The sequence below is a fragment of the Bos mutus genome, chromosome 3 (genome assembly GCF_027580195.1).
Source record: "Bos mutus isolate GX-2022 chromosome 3, NWIPB_WYAK_1.1, whole genome shotgun sequence".
NCBI classification, from domain to species: domain Eukaryota; kingdom Metazoa; phylum Chordata; class Mammalia; order Artiodactyla; family Bovidae; genus Bos; species Bos mutus.
Window position 1 is genome coordinate 12151990 of NC_091619.1, and position 20855 is coordinate 12172844.

The window sequence follows — 20855 nt, forward strand, 5'->3', positions numbered from 1 at the left end:
TTTTAACTTACAGTTCTTCTTTTACCCTAGCTTTCAGCTTCTGTTTCATGGTGTAGTGCATTTAATTAATAGAAGGGTTGAAGAGGTTTATACTAGGTTGTTCTTGAAGCCCTTTTTATGGAATGTGTGGACAGTAGTCATTCTGAGCTCCTAAGTCACATACAGAAATATCATTCAGGAGCTGTCTTGTCTCAGTGCATGTCTTAGGGCATGTTTATGTGTACAGGTTCATATATAAGACTTTTTGCTCAGATTACTCACTTTGTCTTCTGTTCTCTAATGTTGCACTACCATTTCCTCTAGTTGGAAATGGCTAGAGCCATGTTTTCAAACCCAGATGCTTAGAAATTTGGAAAAGAGTTTTTAATACTTTTTTCTTAGCATTTTAATGAATTTTAGTTACTGTCATGTTAATTTGAATACTTTATTTCTGAACTCTTAATTTGCAGCTCATTAAGATTACCACACATGTTGACAGCCAAAGGAAGGATTTCTAAAAATTTTATCTGTTTACCACAGTTAGCATTTTTTAAAAGACATTTTGTGGGACAGATTTGGATAAGGGAAAACAGTAATAACCGAGAAGCAGCGAGCCAGTGGAGACAGTTACAAATCCAGTAAAAGTTACAATTTTAATTTGCTACCAATTTGAAGAGACAAATCAGTACATTTGTCTATTTATGTAGACTGTATTATAGACCTGGGTTCATATTAAGACCTGGGAAGATTCCCCTGGAGAAGGTAATGGCTACCCTTTCCAGTATTCTGGCCTGGAGAATTCCATGGTCTGTATAGTCCATTGGGTCATAAAGAGTCGAACACGACTGAGCGACTTTGACTTCACTATTATAGTACGTAATGGATCTGATAGAAAATTAAACTTGGTAAAAAGTAGAATGAATCATATCAGATATCCAGTGTAAAGGAAATGTTTTAAAACTGGCCGAAATAGATAATAGGGCAACTAAATAAATGATAAAGTCAATGAAAAAAAGAAAAAAACAAAACAAAACTGAAAATCAGATGTGGAAAGTTGATTATAAAGTATAACATAATTTGTGAAAATACTTTGCTGAATTTCTGCAGGTTGTTTTATTCTAATAAGAACCATACCCCCCTTTTCCCACCTTCCCCACACACAGAATTTTTAACCACATGTTCATTCATTATATAGCCATCTTAACCAGTTATAGGCAAGGACAAAGAAAACAGTTTGCCTTCAAGATCTTGCTCTTCACACTGAACACAAGAAAACTGTAGTAGAGGAATCTGTCCCTTGTGACAGTATACAGAGAGCACAGTCAGATTTAATTTTGAAATCTCATCAGCCTGATTTCTTAGCTAATTACCAGTCTGTCATATATTCAGCTTCTTTTCATTACAGCTTCTGAATAAACATGAGGCTTTTTTGGTCCATTTTTGGTAAAGAATGATTCGTTCCTAAAGAAACATATTTCTGTTTTTCAAAGGAGTAATTTATTCTACTTTTGAAGTATTATAACTGTTCTACTACTGATGGACAGTGAGGCTGATTTTATTTTTTTCCTGTCACATTTCATCATTGTGAAATGAAGTTTTAAGTATTTTAGCATTTCTGAAATTGAGATGTGTTTAAAAATAGGTGGCATCTTATAAAACACTGTTTGCCACCCACTGTAAAGTTTTGAAAACTCTGTTACCCACCTCCAGTCTTCTTTAAGTCCTTTTCTAGCTGCTTTATTTTTCCTTATACCGTTTTGTGTATTGTCACATATTGTATACTGTCTTTTGTTAAGCTAACTAGAGTCAGGGATCTTTTTTGTTTTACTGTTGTATCCCTAGCTCCTATAACAGCACCTGAAATGCAGTAAGCAGGTAGTATATTTGGTGAATGAATGAATGAAGGGAACATTTTAATGTTTATTGTGGTTCCAGATAATGTGCTAAGCCCTTTCTCTCCTTGAGTCACTTAATTCTTAACGGTAACCACATGAGGTAGGCAGGAACTCTAATCAGGAAACTAGGGCTGAGGAGGGGTTAGTTCGCCCAGTGTCACTCAGCCTGTAAATGGAGGAGTTAAAGTTAGAGCTTTTTTTTTTTTAGAGCTTGAATCTACCTCAGGTCAGTTGCTAGGCTCTTAACAGTGTTACACTTTTCTAAGCATTAAATTGTTTGATTTATTTAGTTCTTTCTTTTTAAACAGGAAGAAGAGAATTTATCCAAAGATTAAAACTTGAAGCAACCTTGAATGTGCATGATGGCTGTGTAAGTAATAGTTAATTCTCAACTGTGGAGAGCTGTAATACTAAGTATTCAGATTTTTGAGGAAATGCCCCAGTGCTTCCAGAAGAGATTGGACTAACTGTAATTAAAATGGGAGAATTGTTTTACATTAAAACATATTTTTAATTTAGGAAAATATATGGACGATTTTTTTTGAAGAATAATGATCAAAAGGCTTTCATCTCTTTCACTGTTGGTGCTGCTTTTGTGAGGAGTCACTAGTGATCTTCATGTCTCCAAATCTATTAGTCACTTCTCAGAAACTTTTTAAGTATTTATTTATCTGGCTGTATTGGATCTTAGTTGTAGCACGTGAGCCTCGCTGCTCTGTGGCATATGGGATCTTAGTTCCCCACCAGGGATTGAACCCACGTCTCCCTCATTGCAAGGCAGACCACCAACCACTGGACTTCTAGGAAAGTTCCAAACTTTCCAGAAGCTTTTATACATTCATTGAATACATTTTCTTTTTTGAAATACTTTTCTCTTGGTTTCTGGTAACACCACACTCTCTTGGTTTTCTTTCTCTCTCAATGACTTCCTGCATCTTCTCCATCTTCTTCCCTGACTTCTCTACTTCTCCACCTTTAAATGTTAGATATACCAACACTGTATCTTGGCTTCTCCCACCCTCCCATTTTTCTAAGTGATTCTGTTCAGTCCCATGGCTAGAACACATAACTTCTAATTTTCTACTTCTTCCCAGAGCTCAATTTATATATAAAATTCTGTACTAAACATTCCCAGTTGCATGTCTAATAGCACCCTGAAATTAATAAGATAAAAATAAAGTCTTTTAAAATTTTTGTTATGAAAACTTGAGTCCTGCTTCTTATATGCTCAGCACTTGGATTTAGCAGATAAGATTTTGGCACATTTTCCAGTTCATGTTTTTTCCTTGCTGAATTGTTTTACAGCAAATCTCAGATATAGCATTTCACTTTTATATGTAACATAACAATAATGGGCATTTTACTTTTTTTTTTTTTAAGCAGCTTCAGACACCTGAAATTTATTAGCTAATGTTCTGTAGATTTGAATCCATGAAAATTGTGGCTACTCTGGTTCCATTGGTGCTATAGAATTATAACAGGGTCTCCATTTCATTGCTGGTTGTTGATGGGTCATTCATTCTCATGTGCTAGAGTAATGGACATTTCTCCTATGTAATCAAAATGGCATTATATAATTTAATAACTGACAGTATATTTTTGATATAATCTAATAGTCCAAAATAAAAATTTTCCCATTGTTTAAAAATATATATTTTTTGTAGTTTGTTCAAAAGAGGATCCAGGTGACATCCATGCTTTGATGGCTGTACCTCTTAAATCCCTGTTAATATAGAACAGTCTTCCCCTTTTTTGTCCCTGCCATTGACTTATTTTAGAAACTGAGTCAATTTTCCTAAACATTGTCCCTCATTCTGAATACTGGTTTATTTCCTTGTGATGTCATTTACCTTGTTTCTGTATCCTTTGTGTTGGGCTTCCCTGGTGGCACGGTGGTAAAGTGGTAAAGAATACTCCTGCTGATGCAGGTGACGTGGGTTCCATCCCTGATCTGGGAGGATCCTACATGCCATAGAGCAGCTAAGCCTGTGCACTGTGACTACTAAGCTGTAATTTTTTTTTCCTGTCTTTGATTGTGGAATAATGTATAAATACAGTTTAGAAATGTATTATTTATTTTAAAACTTAAAACCATTCTTGAGGGGAATGAATCAAAATGATACATGCTTATGGCAAACTGATGGGAGAAAAAGTGGAAATTGTGTCAGATTTCATTTTCTTGGTCTCCAAAATCACTGTGGACGGTGACTGCAGCCACAAAATTAAAAGACACTTGCTCCTTGGAAGAAGAGCTGTGACAGACCTAGACAGTGTAATATCAAGCAGAGATGTCACTTTGCTACAAAGGTCCATCTAGTCAAATCTGTGGTTTTTTCCAGTAGTTATGTATGGATGTGAGAGTTGGACCATAAAGAAGGCTGAGCACCAAAGAAATGATGATTTCAAACTGGGGCTGGAGAAGACTCTTGAGAGTCCTTTGGACTACAAGGAGATCAAGCCAGTCAATCCTAAAGAAAATCATTCCTAAATACTCATTGGAAGGACTGATGCTAAAGCTGAAGCTCCAATTCTTTGGCCATCTTATGCAAAGAACTGACTCATTTGGAAAAGATCGTGATGGTGGGAATGATTGAGGGCAGAGGAGAAGGGGCAACAAAGGATGAGATGATTGAATGTTGTCATTGACTCAATGAACATGAGTTTGAGCAAATGAGGGAGATAGCAAAGGACAGGAAAGCCTGGCATGCTACAGTTCATGAAGCTGCAAAGACCAGGACACAGTTTAGCAACTGAACAACAATGGTTCAAAATGGAATATAACAAAAAGTAATAGACATATCCTGCATGCCCTTATTACTTTCTTACCCTCTTAAGCAACTTTTTAAATCCATTTTTATTTCAGATCTTTTGGTAATTTCTTTCATCTCTTTGACACTCTTATCTTTCTTGAATTGCCAATGTTGAGCATTGTCCATTAATTTCTTGCTATTATAGAAGAGAAATTAACTAATTTATAAGACATAGGGTTCCCCCAAATTTTGTTACTGTTCTCAGTCTCTCTAGTTGTCACTTTAATTGTGAATTACATACTTAAACATCTTTTTTTTCCTGTCATTTGTAGACAATGTTTCTTGAATCCCCATTCTGTAAAAGAGTTATTTAAGGCTTTCACCCTTCTTCCACCTTCCTGTCTCTGTTATTCACATCTCTTTCAGCTATATATGATTCTATATTGTCCATGTTGATTACATTTACTTTGTATTCTGTAGCCATTGTTGTCTTCTGAAATTTATGTATTCTAAAAGTCAAAATTCAGTTAACAATGTTATACATATGTACATTTCTTTGTTTTCCTTAAAACTCTGCACAATAAGGAGAGAGTAGAAAAAAAAGGAGAGAGTAGGAAGAAATTTATATAATGTATCATCTGTTTTATAGATGAACACACTTATATGCTCAAAACTCTCCAGTGGGTTTCTGGCTTACACATATTTGCTTTAGTCACACTAATCTTTTTGCTGTTTCTTTAAATATACCAAGTACTCCTCTGCCTTAGGTATTTTATGTTTTTTACCTAGAACTCTCCTCCTCACATATCTTTAAGCTTATCTCCTCATTTTGTTTAGTTCTAAGTGTTACCTAACAGAGATGCTTTCCTTGACCACACTAATAGCTCTCCACTTCTCGTCAATATCTTGCTCTTTCTTCTGTATTTTTACCCCATTGTAGTGACATTATAATTACGCATTTTTTTCATAGTCTACCCACCTGCCTCCCTCTGCTGCAGCACTCTAGACCCAAGATACATCTTCATAAATTTATTTTCTTCGTCTAGTGTCAAGATGAGTGCTTGGCACATATTTGGTACTTATGAAGTGTTTATTGAAGAGACAAATTATGTGTACATGGTGAATTTTATTTCCTTCTTTAAAAATCTGAGTTCAAATCTTTCTCCTTCCTCAAAGAAGAGTTTCCTGGTGTTGATTTCAAATGGATTCTCCGATACTGTATGACTGCCTTTAAGATTTTCTCGAGTTTTTACAAGCTGTGGATTCTGTATCTTTCCAGTTTTGAATTCACTGTGAGATTTAACTGGGTATACTCAAATATTTTTCTAAGGACAAATAGAAAGTAAACTTTTTTTACAAGATTAAAGATATCTTTTCTGCTTGCACATTGTTTTTTGTCTGCTTGCACAAAGAGTTTTGTGCTATTTTTATTTTGCATTAATTTTTAAATAGGTAATGCCTTCTCATGGTACAGTACATCCAGGTTGTTTATTGTCACCCTGCTTATTTAACTTATATGCAGAGTACATCATGAGAAATGCCAGGCTGGATGAAGCACAAGCTGGAATCAAGATTGCTGGGGGAAATACCAGTAACCTCAGATACACAGATTAGAGCACCCTTATGGCAGAAAGTGAGGACGAACTAAAGAAGCTCTTGATGAAAGTAAGAAAAAGTTGGCTTGAAACTCAACATTCAGAAAACTAAGGTCATGGCATCTGGTCCCAACACTTCATGCCAAATAGATGGCCAAACAATGGAAACAGTGACAGACTTAATTTTCTTGGGCTCCAAAATCACTGCAGATGGTGACTACAGCCATGAAATTAAAAGACACTTGCTCCTTGGAAGAAAAGTTATGACTGACCTAGACAGCATAGTAAATTAAAAAGCAGAGACATAACATTGCCAACAAAGGTCCATCTAGTCAAAGATTTGTTTTTTCCAGTAGTCATGGATGTGAGAGTCAGACTTATAAAGAAAGCTTAGCGCTGAAGAAATGATGCTTTTGAACTGTGGTGTTGGAGAAGACTCTTGAGAGTCCCTTGGACTGCAAGGAGATCCAACCAGTCAATCTTAAAGGAAATCAATCCTGAATATTCATTGGAAGGACTGATGCTGAAGCTGAAGCACCAGTATTTGGCCACCTGATGTGAAGAACTGACTCATTGGAAGAGACCCTGATGCTGGGAAAGATCAAGGCGGGAAGAGAAGGAGATGACAGAGGATGAGGTAGTTGGATGGCATCACTGACTTGATGGACATGAGTTTGAGCAAGCTCTGGGAGTTTGTGATGGACAGGGAAGCCTGGCATGCTGCAGTCCATGGGCTCTCAAAGAGTCAGCCACAACTGAGTGACTGAACTTCTCATGGTATAAAAATAAAGTATATATGGCTCCCACTTCTGTTTCTGTCTTCTCCATTTCTTTCTGCTCACTGAAGCATATGATCACTTGTTTTAGTTTCATGGATATCCTTTTACTGTATTTTTTTCCCACCTTTATTGTGATATACTTTACATATATCATTATATAAATTTAATGTGTAAAATAGAATAATTTGATATGTATTTCAAAATGATTATCGCAATAAGCTTAGTCATCACATTTATCATGCCACATAATTGCCATTTTGTTGTTGTGATGATTGTGAGAACATTTAATATTTACTGTCTCAGCATCTTTCAAGTATATAGCACAGTAATGTTAACTATAACCACCATGCTGTAGATTAGATTCCAGAACTTACTCATCTTATAACTGGAAGTTTTTATTTTTCTGAACATCTCATTTCCTCCATCTTCCAACCTCTGCTACCAGTCTTCTCTGTTTCTGTTAGAACATTTTTAGAGTCCACATATAAGTGATCTTACAAAGTATTTGTCATTCTTTATCTTGCCTTCAGTGTTCATTTTTGTGTTGCACATGTCAGGATTTCCTTCGTTTTTACGGCTAATACTCCATTGTGTGTGTCTGTGTGTGTTTATCATATTTTCTTTATGCATTAATCCATTGACCAACACCTGTATTGGTGTTTTTCTTTCTGATGTACTTCACTCTGTATAATAGGCTTCAGTTTCATCCACTTCATTAGAACTGATTCAAATGTATTCTCTTTAATAGCTGAGTAATATTCCATTGTGTATATGTACCACAGCTTTTTTATCCATTCGTCTGCCGATGGACATCTAGGTTGCTTCCATGTCCTGGCTATTGTAAATAGTGCTGCGATGAATATCAGGGTACACGTGTCTCTTTCAATTCTGGTTTCCTCGTTATGTATGCCCAGCAGTGGGATTGCTGGGTCATATGGCAGTTCTATTTCCAGTTTTTTAAGGAATCTCCACACTGTTCTCCTTAGTGGCTGTACTAGTTTGCACTCCCACCAACTGTGTAAGAGGGTTGGTTCCCTTTTCTCCACACCCTCTCCAGCATTTATTGTTTGTAGACTTTTTGATAGCAGCCATTCTGATCGGTGTAAGATGCTACCTCATTGTGATTTTGATTTGCATTTCCCTGATAATGAGTGATGTTGAACATCTTTTCATGTGTTTGTTAGCCATCTGTATGTCTTCTTTGGAGAAATGTATGTTTAATTCTTTGGCCCATATTTTGATTGGGTTGTTTATTTTTCTGGACTTGAGCTACAGGAGCTGCTTGTATATTTCTGAGATTAATTCTTTGTCAGTTGTTTCATTTGTTATTATTTTCTCCCATTCTGAAGACTGTCTTTTCACCTTGCTTATAGTATCCTTTGTTGTACAAAAGCTTTTAATTTTAATTAGGTCCCCTTTTTATTTTTGCTTTTATTTCCATTATTCTGGGAGGTGGGTCATAGAGGATCCTCCTGTGATTTATGTCAGAGAGTGTTTTGCCTGTGTTTTCCTCTAGGAGTTTTATAGTTTCTGGTCTTATGTTTAGATCTTTAATCCATTTTGAGTTTATTTTTGTGTATGGTGTTAGAAAGTGTTCTAGTTTCATTCTTTTGCAAGTGGTTGACCAGTTTTCCCAGCACCACTTGTTAAAGAGATTGTCTTTTCTCCATTGTATATTCTTGCCTCCTTTGTCAAAGATAAGGTGTCCATAGGTGCGTGGATTTATCTCTGGGCTTTCTATTTTGTTCCATTGATCTATATTTCTGTCTTTGTGCCAATACCAAACTGTCTTGATGACTGTAGCTTTGTAGTACAGTCTGAAGTCAGGCAGGTTGATTCCTCCAGGTCCATTCTTCTTTCTCAAGATTACTTTGGCTGTTCGAGGTTTTTTGTATTTCTATACAAATTGTGAAATTATTTGTTCTAGTTCTGTGAAAAATACCGTTGGTAGCTTGACAGGGATTGCATTGAATCTATAGATTGCTTGGGTAGTATACTCATTTTCATTATATGGATTCTTCTGATCCATGAACACGGTATATTTCTCCATCTATTTGTGTCCTCTTTGATCTCTTTCACCAGTGTTTTATAGTTTTCTATATATAAGTCTTTTGTTTCTTTAGGTAGATTTATTCCTAAGTATTTTATTCTTTTCTTGCAGTGGTGAATGGAATTGTTTGCTTAATTTGTGTTTCTGTTTTCTCATTGTATTCTTAGTGTATAGGAATGCAAGGGATTTCTGTGTGTTGATTTTATATCCTGCAACTTTACTATATTCATTGATTAGCTCTAGTAATTCTCTGGTGAAGTCTTTAGGGTTTTCTATGTAGAGGATCATGTCATCTGCACACAGAGTTTTACTTTTTTTCCAATCTGGATTCCTTTTATTTCTTTTTCTTCTCTGATTGCTGTGGTGAAAACTTCCAAAACTGTGTTGAATAGTAGTGGTGAGAGTGGGCACCCTTGTCTTGTTGCTGATGTTAGGGGAAACGCTCTCAATTTTTGACCATTGAGGATAATGTTTGCTGTAAGATAGTACTTTGATTCCCTTCAGATGTGTGCCCAAGAGTGGGGTTGCTGGATTATATGACAGTTCCAGCTGAAAGGTTTCCAGGATCCTCCATGCTGTTTCCTGTGTTGACCTTGTCAGTTCTCCTTACCACAAATGGTGCACAAGGCGCCCTTTTCTCCATGCCTTTATCAGTACTTCTTATCGCTTGTATTTTTGGTTATAGCTGTTCTAAACAATGTGAGAAAATATTTCATTGTGCTTTATTTATTTATTTTTGGTCTATTTTGCACATCTTGCCGGTTAAACTGATGCCACAGCATTGAAAGCACCAAGTCCTAACCATGGGACCACGAGGGACCTCCCTTATTGTGGTTTTGATTTGCATTTTTCTGATGATTTGTGATGTTGAGCACCTTTTTGTGTCCTTTTTGGCCGTTTGTATATTTTCTTAGGAAAAATGTTTATTCAGGGCCTTTTCCCATTTTTTAGTTGGATTACTTGTGGGGTTTTTTTTGCTGCTGAGTTACATGAGCTCCTTATATATTTTGAATGTTAATCCCTTATCAAATAGAAGGTTTGCATATATTTATTTCTTCTTCTGTAAGTTGCTTCTTAATGTTGTTGGTTGCTTCTGTTGCTATACAGAGCTTTTAAGTTTCATGTAATTATCAGTTGTTGATTTTTGCTTTTGTTTTTGTCATGTCCAAAAATACCTTTGCCAAGATCAAGGTCAGGAGCTTTTCACATTTTTCCCCTCTAGGAATTTTATTGCCTTCAGATCTTATGTTTAAGTCCTTAATCCATTTCATAGTAATTTTCTTTGGCATGTGAACATCCAGTTTTCCCAGCACCATTTGGTGAATAGACTATTCATATAGTGAAAGACTATTCTTTCCCCATTGGGTAGTCTTTGCTCCTTTGTTGTAAATTAATTTACCGTATATGCATGGGTTATTTTCTGGGCTCTGTTCTGTTTCATTGGTCTATGTGTCTGTTCTTAAGACAATACCATACTGTTTTGATTAAATAATTTTGTAATATAGTCTGAGATCAAGACGTTTGATGCCTTCAGCCTTATTTTAATTTTTTAAGGTTGCTTTGGCTCTTTGGAGTCTTTGGTGATTCCATACACATTTTGGATTTCTTAGCATTCTATTTCTGTGAAAAAATGTCTTTGGCGTTTTGATGGGGATTGCCATGAACATGGCTGTTTGGTAGTATGCTGCTGCTGCTACTGCTAAGTCGCTTCAGTTATGTCTGACTCTGTGCAACCCCATAGATGGCAGCCTACCAGGCTCCTCCGTCCCTGGGATTCTCCAGGCCAAGAGCACTGGAGTGGGTTGCCATTTCCTTCTCCAATGCATGAAAGTGAAAAGTGAAAGTGAAGTCACTCAGTCGTGTCCGACTCTTTGCGACCCTGTGGACTGCAGCCTACCAGGCTCCTCTGTCCATGGGATTTTTCAGTACTGGAGTGGGGTGCCATTGCCTTCTCTGATTTGGTGGTATAGTATAATATTAACTATTCTCATACATGAGGACACCTATCTTTCCATTTATTTGTGCCTTCAGTATTTCTCATCTTTGTGTCATATAAATACCAGATAGATGTTTCAGCTCCCTGGTTAAATTTATTCCTGAATATATTTTGATGTTTTTGATGCTAATGGGGCATTTTCGTTGTTTCTTTTTCAGATAGTTCATTGTTTTATTGTATAGAAATGCAGCTGTTCTTTGTTTATGTTATATCTTAAAGCTACTCAATTCACTTGTTAGCACTGACAAATTTTTGGTGGAGTCTTCAGAATTTTCTGTATATAAGATGAGGTCATCTTCAATCGGAGAGAGTTTTACTTTTTCGTTTCCAGTTTAGATGCCTTCTATTTCCTTTTCCTGTCCAATTATTACTCTGACTGGAACTTGCTGTACTGTGTTGAATAAAAGTGATGAAACTGAACTGAACTTGTCTTGCTCTTAGTTGTAGTGGAAAAGCTTTCTTCAACTTCACCATTGAGTATGATGTTACCTGTGGACTTGTCATGTATGGCCTTTATTATGTTGAGGTATATTCTTTCTATACCTAGTTTGCTAAGAATTTTTATCTTGAAAGATGTTGAATTAGATGCTTTTTCTGCATCTTTTGAGACAATCATATGATTTTTACCTTTGATTCCGTTAATGAGGTGTATTGCAATTATTGATTTCTTTATATTGAATCATCCTTGCATCCAGGTGATAAGCCCCACATGATTATGGTGTATGGTACTTTTAATGTGCTTTTGAATTTGATTTGCTAGTATTTTGTTGAGAATTTTTGCCTCTGTATGCATCAGAAATGTTGGCTTGTGGTTTTCTTGTAGTATCCTTATCTGGCCTTGATGTGAGGGTTACCTTTCTGAGGCTTAGCTCAGAAAATGAGTTTGGGAGTGTTCTCTCCTTTTCAGTTTTTTTGGAAGAGTTTGAGGATTGGTATTAATTGTTCTTTAAATGTGTGGAGAACATTTAAAGCCTGTGAAGCTATCTGGCCAAAGGCTTTTCTGTTGTTTTTGGGAAGTTTTTAATTTAATCTCTTTACTCATTATTTGTCTCTTCAGATTTTCTTTTCTCATGATTCAGTCTTGGTCAGATATATGTTCCTCTGAATTTATTGGTGATTATGGACTGCAAGGAGATCCAACCAGTCCATTCTGAAGGAGATCAGCCCTGGGATTTCTTTGGAAGGAATGATGCTAAAGCTGAAACTCCAGTACTTTGGCCACCTCATGCGAAGAGTTAACTCATTGGAAAAGACTCTGATGCTGGGAGGGATTGGGGGCAGGAGGAGAAGGAGACGACAGAGGATGAGATGGCTGGATGGCATCACTGACTCGATGAATGTGAGTCTGGGTGAACTCCGAGAGTTGGTGATGGACAGGGAGGCCTGGCGTGCTGCGATTCATGGGGTCACAAAGGTCGGACACGACTGAGCGATTGATCTGATCTGATGTAATTTGTCGCTATATAATTTTTCATATTAGTATCTTACATGTTTCAGTGGTTTCAGTTGTAAGGTCTTTTCTTTCATCTATATTTTTATAATCTTGTTAAGTCTAACACAAAGTTTGTCAATTTTGTTAATCTTTTCAAAAAACCAATTCTTAGTTTCACTGATCTTTTTCTATTATTTTCCTATTCTCTATTTTATTCATTTCTGCTCTGATCTTTTTTTTGAACCCGTTTCTTTGAGGTTTCCTGCATTGTCTCTTTACCGCTTGCACAACCTGGGAATCCCAGGGTAATTTGTAGGTGAGAGCAGGCCTACCTATGCAGGAAACCTCAGAGAGGTTCAATCTCTGGGTCAGGAAGATCCCCTGGAGGAGGGCATGGCAACCCGCTCCAGTATTCTTGCCTGGAGACTACCATGGACGGAGGAACCTGGTGGGCTATGGTCCATAGAGTCAGTCATGAATGAAGCGACTTAGCATGGCATATTTTAGGCTAAAATAAAAACTTTAGATAATTTGTGGTTAAAAAGAAAAGATCAGAGAAGAAATGAATAAAATAGAGAATAGGAAAATAAAAGATTAGTGAAACTAATAGTTGGTTTTTTGAAAAGATTAGCAAAATTGACAAACTTTGTGCAGACTTAACAAGATTATAAAAATATAGATGAAAGAAGACATTACAACCGAAGCCACTGAAACACGAGAAATTTGTAGGTAAGAATCACTATCTTTAATAATTCCCACATTGAATACAAAAATACATAAATATGTAGCTGTTTGGAAAAATACTATTTTTTTCTGAGACAAAGAAAATAATTTTTACATTGTAATGTTCAACTAGGACTTCCCTGTAGCTCAGTTGGTAAAGAATCCACCTGCAATGGAGAACACCCCCGTTTGATTCCTGGGTCAGGAAAATCCCTTGGAGAAGGAATAGACTACCCACTCCAGTATTCCTGGACTTCCCTGGTGGCTCAGCTGGTAAAGAATCTGCCTGTGATACAGGAGACCTGGGTTTGATTGCTGGGTTGGGAAGATCCCCTAGAGAAAGGAATAGCTACCGACTCCAGTATTCTGTCCTGGAGAATTCCATGGACTTGTAGTCCATGGAGTTACAGAGAGTTGGACATGACTGAGTGACTTTCACTTTCACTTCATGTCCAACTAGTGTGTGCACATTTTAGCTTGGAAACTCATTAGGCATTTAGGCTATATCCTCAAAATTCTGTTTAGCCTATTTGTGATTTCCTTTCAGTAAAAGATAAAAAAGTTAAGAAATCCTACTTAGGATTCGGGGAAAACCTTTATGATTGATTTAGGCTGGTGAGGGTGGTGTTGAAAGGCCAATCCGAAGACTATTATTGTACCGTTGGAAATCAGGATGGCCCAGACTGTGGAAAGTGTTGATGGTGAAGGAGATATTGGAAGAAGGGAGAGTCACCAGATGACTCAGTTTCCATGGGAAGTGGTGGACTTTGCAGGAAAGGATGGAAAGTTGAGTTCCTGAAGGTTGATTTTCTTGGAAAGGTATTGGCTTGTTCCAAGGAAGCTTGTTGCTGAAAAGGGAGGCTCGCCAGGCTGAGGTTGCTTTGATGTTCACAGGCACTGTGATGGTAAAATCCAGTTCTCTTGAGGCCATGGGTATAAGAAGCCCTAGATCTCTGGCCTGAACTCTACTGTGAGATGAGGGTGCTGGCTCTTTGTGACAAAGCTCAAATAAATCCTCCAGTTACAAGTACAGTTGCCACAGATACCATGAAGGATATTATAGCATCCTCTGCTAGTGTTGGAGGGTCTCCTGTGGAGGCATGGGTCAACAGTGGCTCACAGACTGGATAGGGTCGCTGGCAACAGCACTCCTCTTTGCTCTGATATTTGTCGTCTCCTTCCTTCTGCCAGCTTTGGACTTTGTTTTTCTTTTCTAATTCTTCAGTGTGTAAATTTAGATGGTTTCTTTTTTTTTCTTTTCCTAATGTAGGCATGGATTGCTGTGAACTTCCTGCTTAGAATTACTTTTGCTGCATCCCATATGTTTTATTTCTATTTTCACTTGATTCAAGATATTTTTGATTTTTTTTTTTTCTTTGATGATCCGGTTGTCCAGGAGTGTGTTATTTAACTTCCACATGTTGGTCAAATTTTCAGTTTTCTTCCTTTTGATTTCTATTTTCATAGCATTGTGGTCAGAAAAGATACTTGGTATGATTTATTCTTTAAAATTTGCTAGTATGTGTTCTGTGATCTAATATGATTTATCTTGGAGAGTGTTCTGTGTGCACTTAAGAAGAATGTTCTGCTGCTGTTGGATCAACTATTCTCTCTATATGTATTAGATTCATTTGATCTAAATATTTCAAGTCTAATGTTTCCTTTTTGACTTTCTGTCAGTATGATTTATCCATTGTTTATGTGGTATGTTGAAGTTTGCTACTATTATACTGTTGTAGCTTTCTTCCTTCAAACCTGATATACTCATTGTTTTAAAAATTTTAGACATTCTAGTAGATACTAGAGGCAGACATCCTGGAGTGTGAAGTCAAGTGCATCTTAGGAAGCATTACTACGAACAAAGCTAGAGGAAGTGATGGATTTCTAGCTGAGCTATTTAAAATCCTAAAAGATGATGCAGTTAAAGTGCTGCATTCAATATGCCAGCAAACTTGGAAAACTCAACAATGGCCACAGAACTGGAAAAGGTCAGTTTTCATTCCAATCCCAAAGAAAGGCAATGCCAAAGAATGCTCAAACTACTGTATAGTTGCACTCATATCACATACTAGCAAGGTAGTACTCAAATCCTTCAATTAGGCTTCAATAGTATATAAACCGAGAACTTCCACATGTAAAACCTAGTTTTAGAAAATGCAGAGGAACCAGAGTTCAAATTGCCAAAGTCCACTGAATCTCATAGAAAAAGCAGGGGAATTCCAAAACACGTCTACATTTGCTTCATTGACTGCACTAAGGCCTTTGACTGTGTGGATCACAACAAACTGGAATATTCTTAAAGAGATGAGAATATCAGACCACTTTATCTGCCTCCTGAGAAACCTATATTCAGGACAAAAAGTAACAGTTAGGACCAGACATGAACAAGGAACCGGTTCCAGATTGGGAAAGGAGTACCTCAAGGCTGTATATTGTCACCCTGCTTATTCAACGTATACGCAGAGTACATCATGCAAAATGTCGGGTTGGCAGACTCACAAGCTGGAATCAAAATTGCCGGGAGAAATATCAACAACCTCAGATATCAAGATGATGCCACTCTAATGGCAGAAAGCAAAGAGGAATAAAGAGCCTGTTGATGGTGGTGAAAGAAGAGTGAAAAAGTGGGCTTTAAGTTCAGTAGTTGGAGAAGGCAATGGCGCCCCACTGCAGTACTCTTGCCTGGCAAATCCCATGGACGGAGGAGCCTGGTGGGCTGCAGTCCATGGGGTCTTGAAGAGTTGGACATGACTGAGCGACTTCACTTTCACTTTTCACTTTCATGCACTGGAGAAGGAAATGGCAACCCACTCCAGTGTTCTTGCCTGGAGAATCCCAGGGACGGGGGAGCCTGGGGGGCTGCCGTGTATGGGGTTGCACAGAATTGCACATGACTGAAGTGACTTAGCAGCAAGCTCAATAGTCCCATCACTTCATGGCAAATAGATGGGGAAAAAAAGGAAGTAGTGAGACTTTATTTTCTTGGGCTCTGAAGTCATTATGGATGGTGACTGCAGCTGTGAAATTAAAAAACAATTGCTCCTTGGAAGAAAAGCTATGACAAACCTAGACACTATATTAAAAAGCAGAGACATCACCTTGCTGGCAAAGGACTGTGTAATCAAAGCTTTGTTTTTTCAGTAGTCATACACGGATGTGAGAGTAGGACCCTAAAGAAAGTTGAATGCTGAAGAACTGAATGCTGAGTGCTTTCAAATTGTGGTGCTAGACAAGACTTGAGAATTCCTTGGACAGCACGGAGATCTGAAACCAGTCAATTGTAATGGACATCAACCCAGAATGTTCATTGAAAGGACTGATGCTGAAGCTGAAGTTCCAATACTTTGGCCACCTGATGCAAAGAGCCAACTGGTTGGAAAAGACTAATGTGAGGAAAAATTGAAGGCAAGGGGAGAAGGTAGTAACAGAGGCTGAGATGGCTGGATGGCATCACCAACTCAATGAATATGAGTTCGAGCAAACTCTGGGAGATAGTGAAGGACAGGGAAGCCTGGTGTGCTGCAGTTCATGGGGTTGCAAAGAGTTGGACGCGACTTAGTGACTGAACAACAAGTAGATATCCAAAATGTGATATCAAAATGTGTTTTTTTTTTTTTTGATGTAGACCATTTAAAAAATCTTTATTGAATTTGTTACAATATTGCTTCTGTTTTATGTTTTATGTTTTGGCTGTGAGGCATGTAGAATCTTAGCTTCCCAACCAGGGATCAATCCCATGCCTTCTGCATTGGAAGGCAAAATCTTAATCACTGGATTGCCAGGCAAGTCTCTAAAATGTGGTTTTAATCCCTCATGTTGTCTGTTTTTACATATGGTCATCCCTCCATGTCCACAAGTTTCTCATCTATGGATACTGAGGGTTGACTGTATTGTTCCATTTTGTGTAAGGGACTTGAGCATCACAGATTTGTATTTGTTAGGTTCTCCTGGAACTCATCCTCATGGATACCAAGGGAGTATGGTGTTCATCTGTGTCCATCAAACTTCCTAAACTTACTTGTTAGTCCATTCCCCTTTTTTATGAATCTCTCAGTTCAGTCGCTCAGTCATGTCTGACTCTTTGTGACCCCATGGACAGCAGGCCAGGCCTCCCTGTCCATCACTGATTCCTGGCACTCATGTCCATTGAGTCAGTGATGTCCTCCAACCATCTCATCCTCTGTCATCCCCTTCTCCTCCCACCTTCAATCTTTCCTAGCATCAGAGTCTTTTCAAATGAGTCAGTTTTTTGCATCAGGTGGCCAAAGTACTGGAGTTTCAGCTTCAACATCAGTCCTGCCAGTGAATATTCAGGACTGATTTCCTTTAGGACGGACTGGTTGGATCTCCTTGCAGTCCAAGGGACTCTCAAGAGTCTTCCCCAACACCACAGTTCAAAAGCATCAATTCCTTGGTGCTCAGCTTTCTTTATAGTCCAACTCTCACATCCATACATGACTACTGGAAAAACCATAGCCTTGACTAAATGGACCTTTGTTGGCAAAGTAACGTTTCTACTTTTTAATATGCCGTCTAGGTTGGTCATAACTTTTCTCCCAAGGAGTAAGCATCTTTTAATTTCATGGCTGCAGTCACCATCTGCAGTGATTTTGGAGCCCCCCAAAATAAAGTCTGCCACTCTTTCCACTGTTTCTCCATCTATTTGTCATATAGTGATGGGTCTGATGCCATGATCTTTGTTTTCCAAATGTTGAGCTTTAAGCCAGCTTTATTATTCTACATAAACAGTCATGTCATCTGAGAATATATTTTACTTCTTTTCTGTCTAATTTCCTTTTATTTTTTTTCTTATCTTATTGTACTCTCTCAAATTCTAGACAATGTTGAACAGAAGTGGTGAGAGCCAACTTCCTTATCTTATTCTAATCGTAGAGGGAAAGCATCCAGGCTTTCATTATTTAGTATGATTGTTTTTTAATAAATATTCATTGTCAGATTGAAGAAAGTTCCTTTCAATTTTGCTGAGAGCTCCTATTATGAATTGTTACTTGGATATTTTTCAAATGTCTGTTCTGCATTTATTGCAGTGATCATATGATTTTCTGTTTCTGTTTGTTAATACCATGGGTTGTATTGATTTGAGTGTCAAACTGTTCTTGCATTTTAGAGATAAATCTCCTTGAGTCGTGATGTGTTATCTATTTTCTTACACTGTTTTATTCAGTTTGCTAAAATTGTTTTAGAATTTTTGTGTGTACATTAAGGATATCGGTCCATCATCTTGTGCCAGTGAGTTTGGAAGTATACTATCCTCTTTAATTTTCTGGAAGAGTTGGTACAAAATTTTCATTATTTAAAATAAATATTCAGCAGATTTCACCAGTAGAGCAGTCTGGGCTCTTTTCTTTGGTGAAAATTCTGACTACAGTTTAAGAAAAATGGACAACGTCTTGAGTAAATTTTGTTTGGTATATATGTTTCAAGGCTTTTGTTGGCTCTCTCTGTCATTGAATTTATTGTATAAAGTTGTTCATGGTATTATATTACATGCTCAAGTATTCATAATGATGTTATGTGTTACTGCTCTCATTTTTGATATTGATAATAAGTTCCTCCACCCCTTCTTTTTCTTGATTAATCTGAGTAGAGGTGCATAATTTTATTTGTTTTTTCAAAGCACCAGTTTCTGGTTTTATCAGTTTTCTGTGTTTTCCTGTTTTCTTTTTCATTGATTTCTGCTCTTATATTCATTATTTCCAACTGTCTTTTGACTTTTGATTTCATTGGTCTCCTTGTTATAGCTTTTAGAGTGGAAGCAAAAGTCATTGTTATAGTACCTTTATCTTTCTAATATAGGTGTTTTTGTGCTATAAATTTGCTTTTAAGCACTGTGTTACCTGCAATCCATAAATTGAGATATGTTTTGCTTTAATAAAAGGAAAAAAAAGTTAAAAATATTTTGTAATTCTGTGCTTTCTTTTTTGACCATCTGTTATTTTATAGTTTTCAAATATTTCTTTGTGTTAGTGATTTCTAATTTAATTCTGTTTTGGATACAGAACATGTTTATGTGGAACTTGAAGTCTTTTAAATATATTGAGATTTATTTTATGGCCCCTAAGTAAATGTTTTCTGTATTGGTAAATATTTCATGTGTACTTAAAAAGAATGTATATTCTGCTGTTTTTTGGTTGTTTCAGATGTAATAGTAAATCTGGTTCTTGTTATTCCATCTTGACTGAAAAGTGAAATTCAGTAATTTTTTTGAAACTACTTAGATATAGTTCACATTCCATAAAAATTCATCTGTTTCAAGTGTTTGGTTCATTGCCTTTTTACTATATTCATAAAGTTGTATAGCAGTCACCACTACCTAATTCCAGTATATTTTCACCATCCAAAAGAGAAAGCCCATACCAGTTATCAGTCACACCCATTCCCCCTCTGCCAGCTCTTGGCAGTCACTAAATCTGCTTTCTGGTCTCTCTAGATAAGCTTTATTTTGTAATTTTAATGTAAATGAACCATATAATTTGTAGCCTTTCAGACTGGCTTCTTTTACTTGCTGTAATATTTTTAAGGTTCATCCATGTTGCACCATGTATTATTTCTTTTTATGGCTGAATAGTACTTCATTGTATGGATATTTTATTAGGAAATTAATTAGTCACTTTTTTGATAGGGGCGAAAAATATCTTTTTTTCCCAAACGTCAAAACTTTTTATTTGTATTGGGTTATAGTTGATTATGGAGAAGGCAATGGCAACCTACTCCAGTACTCTTGCCTGGAAAATCCCATGGACGGAGGAGCCTGGTAGGCTACAGTCCATGGGGTCGCTAAGAGTCGGACATGACTAAGTGACTTCACTTTCACTTTTTACTTTCATGCATTGGAGAAGGAAATGGCAACCCACTCCAGTATTCTTGCCTGGAGAATCCCAGGGACAGAGGAGCCTGTTGGGCTGCTGTCTACGTGACTAAGCAGCAGCAGCAGCATAGTTGATTAACAATGTTGTGGTAGTTTCAGTTGAATAACAAAGGGACTCAGCCATACATATATGTGTATCCATTCACCCGCATACCCCCATCCTATCCAGGCTGGCACATAACATTGAGTAGACTTCCATGTGCTATACAGTAGGTTCTTGTTGGTTACCCATTTTGAGTATAGCAAGCTGTACATGACCTTCTGAAACTCCCTTCCTCCTGGCAACCTTAAGTTTATTTTCTGAGTCTGTGAATCTCTTTCTGTTTTGTAAGTAAGTTCATTTGTATCATTTCTTTTTAGATTCCACGTATAAGGGATATCATAAGATAGTTCTCCTTCTCTGTCTGACTTACTTCACTCAGTATGAGTTGGTAGACATTTGAATTACTTCACTTCCCTTTTTGCCTGTTGTGAATAATGCAGCTATGAACTTTTGTGTTTAAGATTTTATGTGATATGTTTCAGTTCTCTGAAAATTCTACATTGTGTTATAGAATTCCTGGCTCATAGGGTAACTGTTTCAGTTTTTGACATACTTCCAAACTGCTTTCCAAATAGTTGTACTGTAATGCATACCTACCAGAAATGTATCAGAGTTCCAATTTCTTGGCATTTTCTTCTTATATTCTATGTTTTTTCTTAAATTATTATAGCCATCTTAATGAATGTGAAGTGGTTATTGTGGTTTTAGTTTTCAGGAAGATTGA

General features: G+C 37.1%; 1 protein-coding gene and 1 pseudogene across 9 annotated transcripts in view; one reads left to right on the forward strand and one right to left on the reverse strand.

The window, feature by feature from the left end:
- Positions 1–20855, forward strand: part of DCAF6 (DDB1 and CUL4 associated factor 6) — a 184353-nt gene that overhangs the window by 26783 nt on the left and 136715 nt on the right. For 7 of the 9 annotated variants that reach the window (XM_070366876.1, XM_005896961.2, XM_070366886.1 and 4 more), the window contains exon 2: positions 2183–2244. The exons of 1 other annotated variant lie outside the window; for it this stretch is intronic. In XM_070366876.1, the coding sequence (XP_070222977.1) occupies positions 2183–2244 (62 nt within the window). Of the gene's footprint in view, positions 1–2182; positions 2245–6270; positions 6290–20855 lie in introns of those variants that run through there. One more of the 9 variants, XM_070366883.1, reaches the window with a different exon arrangement.
- On the reverse strand, positions 13776–14473 carry LOC102286287 (myc target protein 1 pseudogene; annotated as a pseudogene).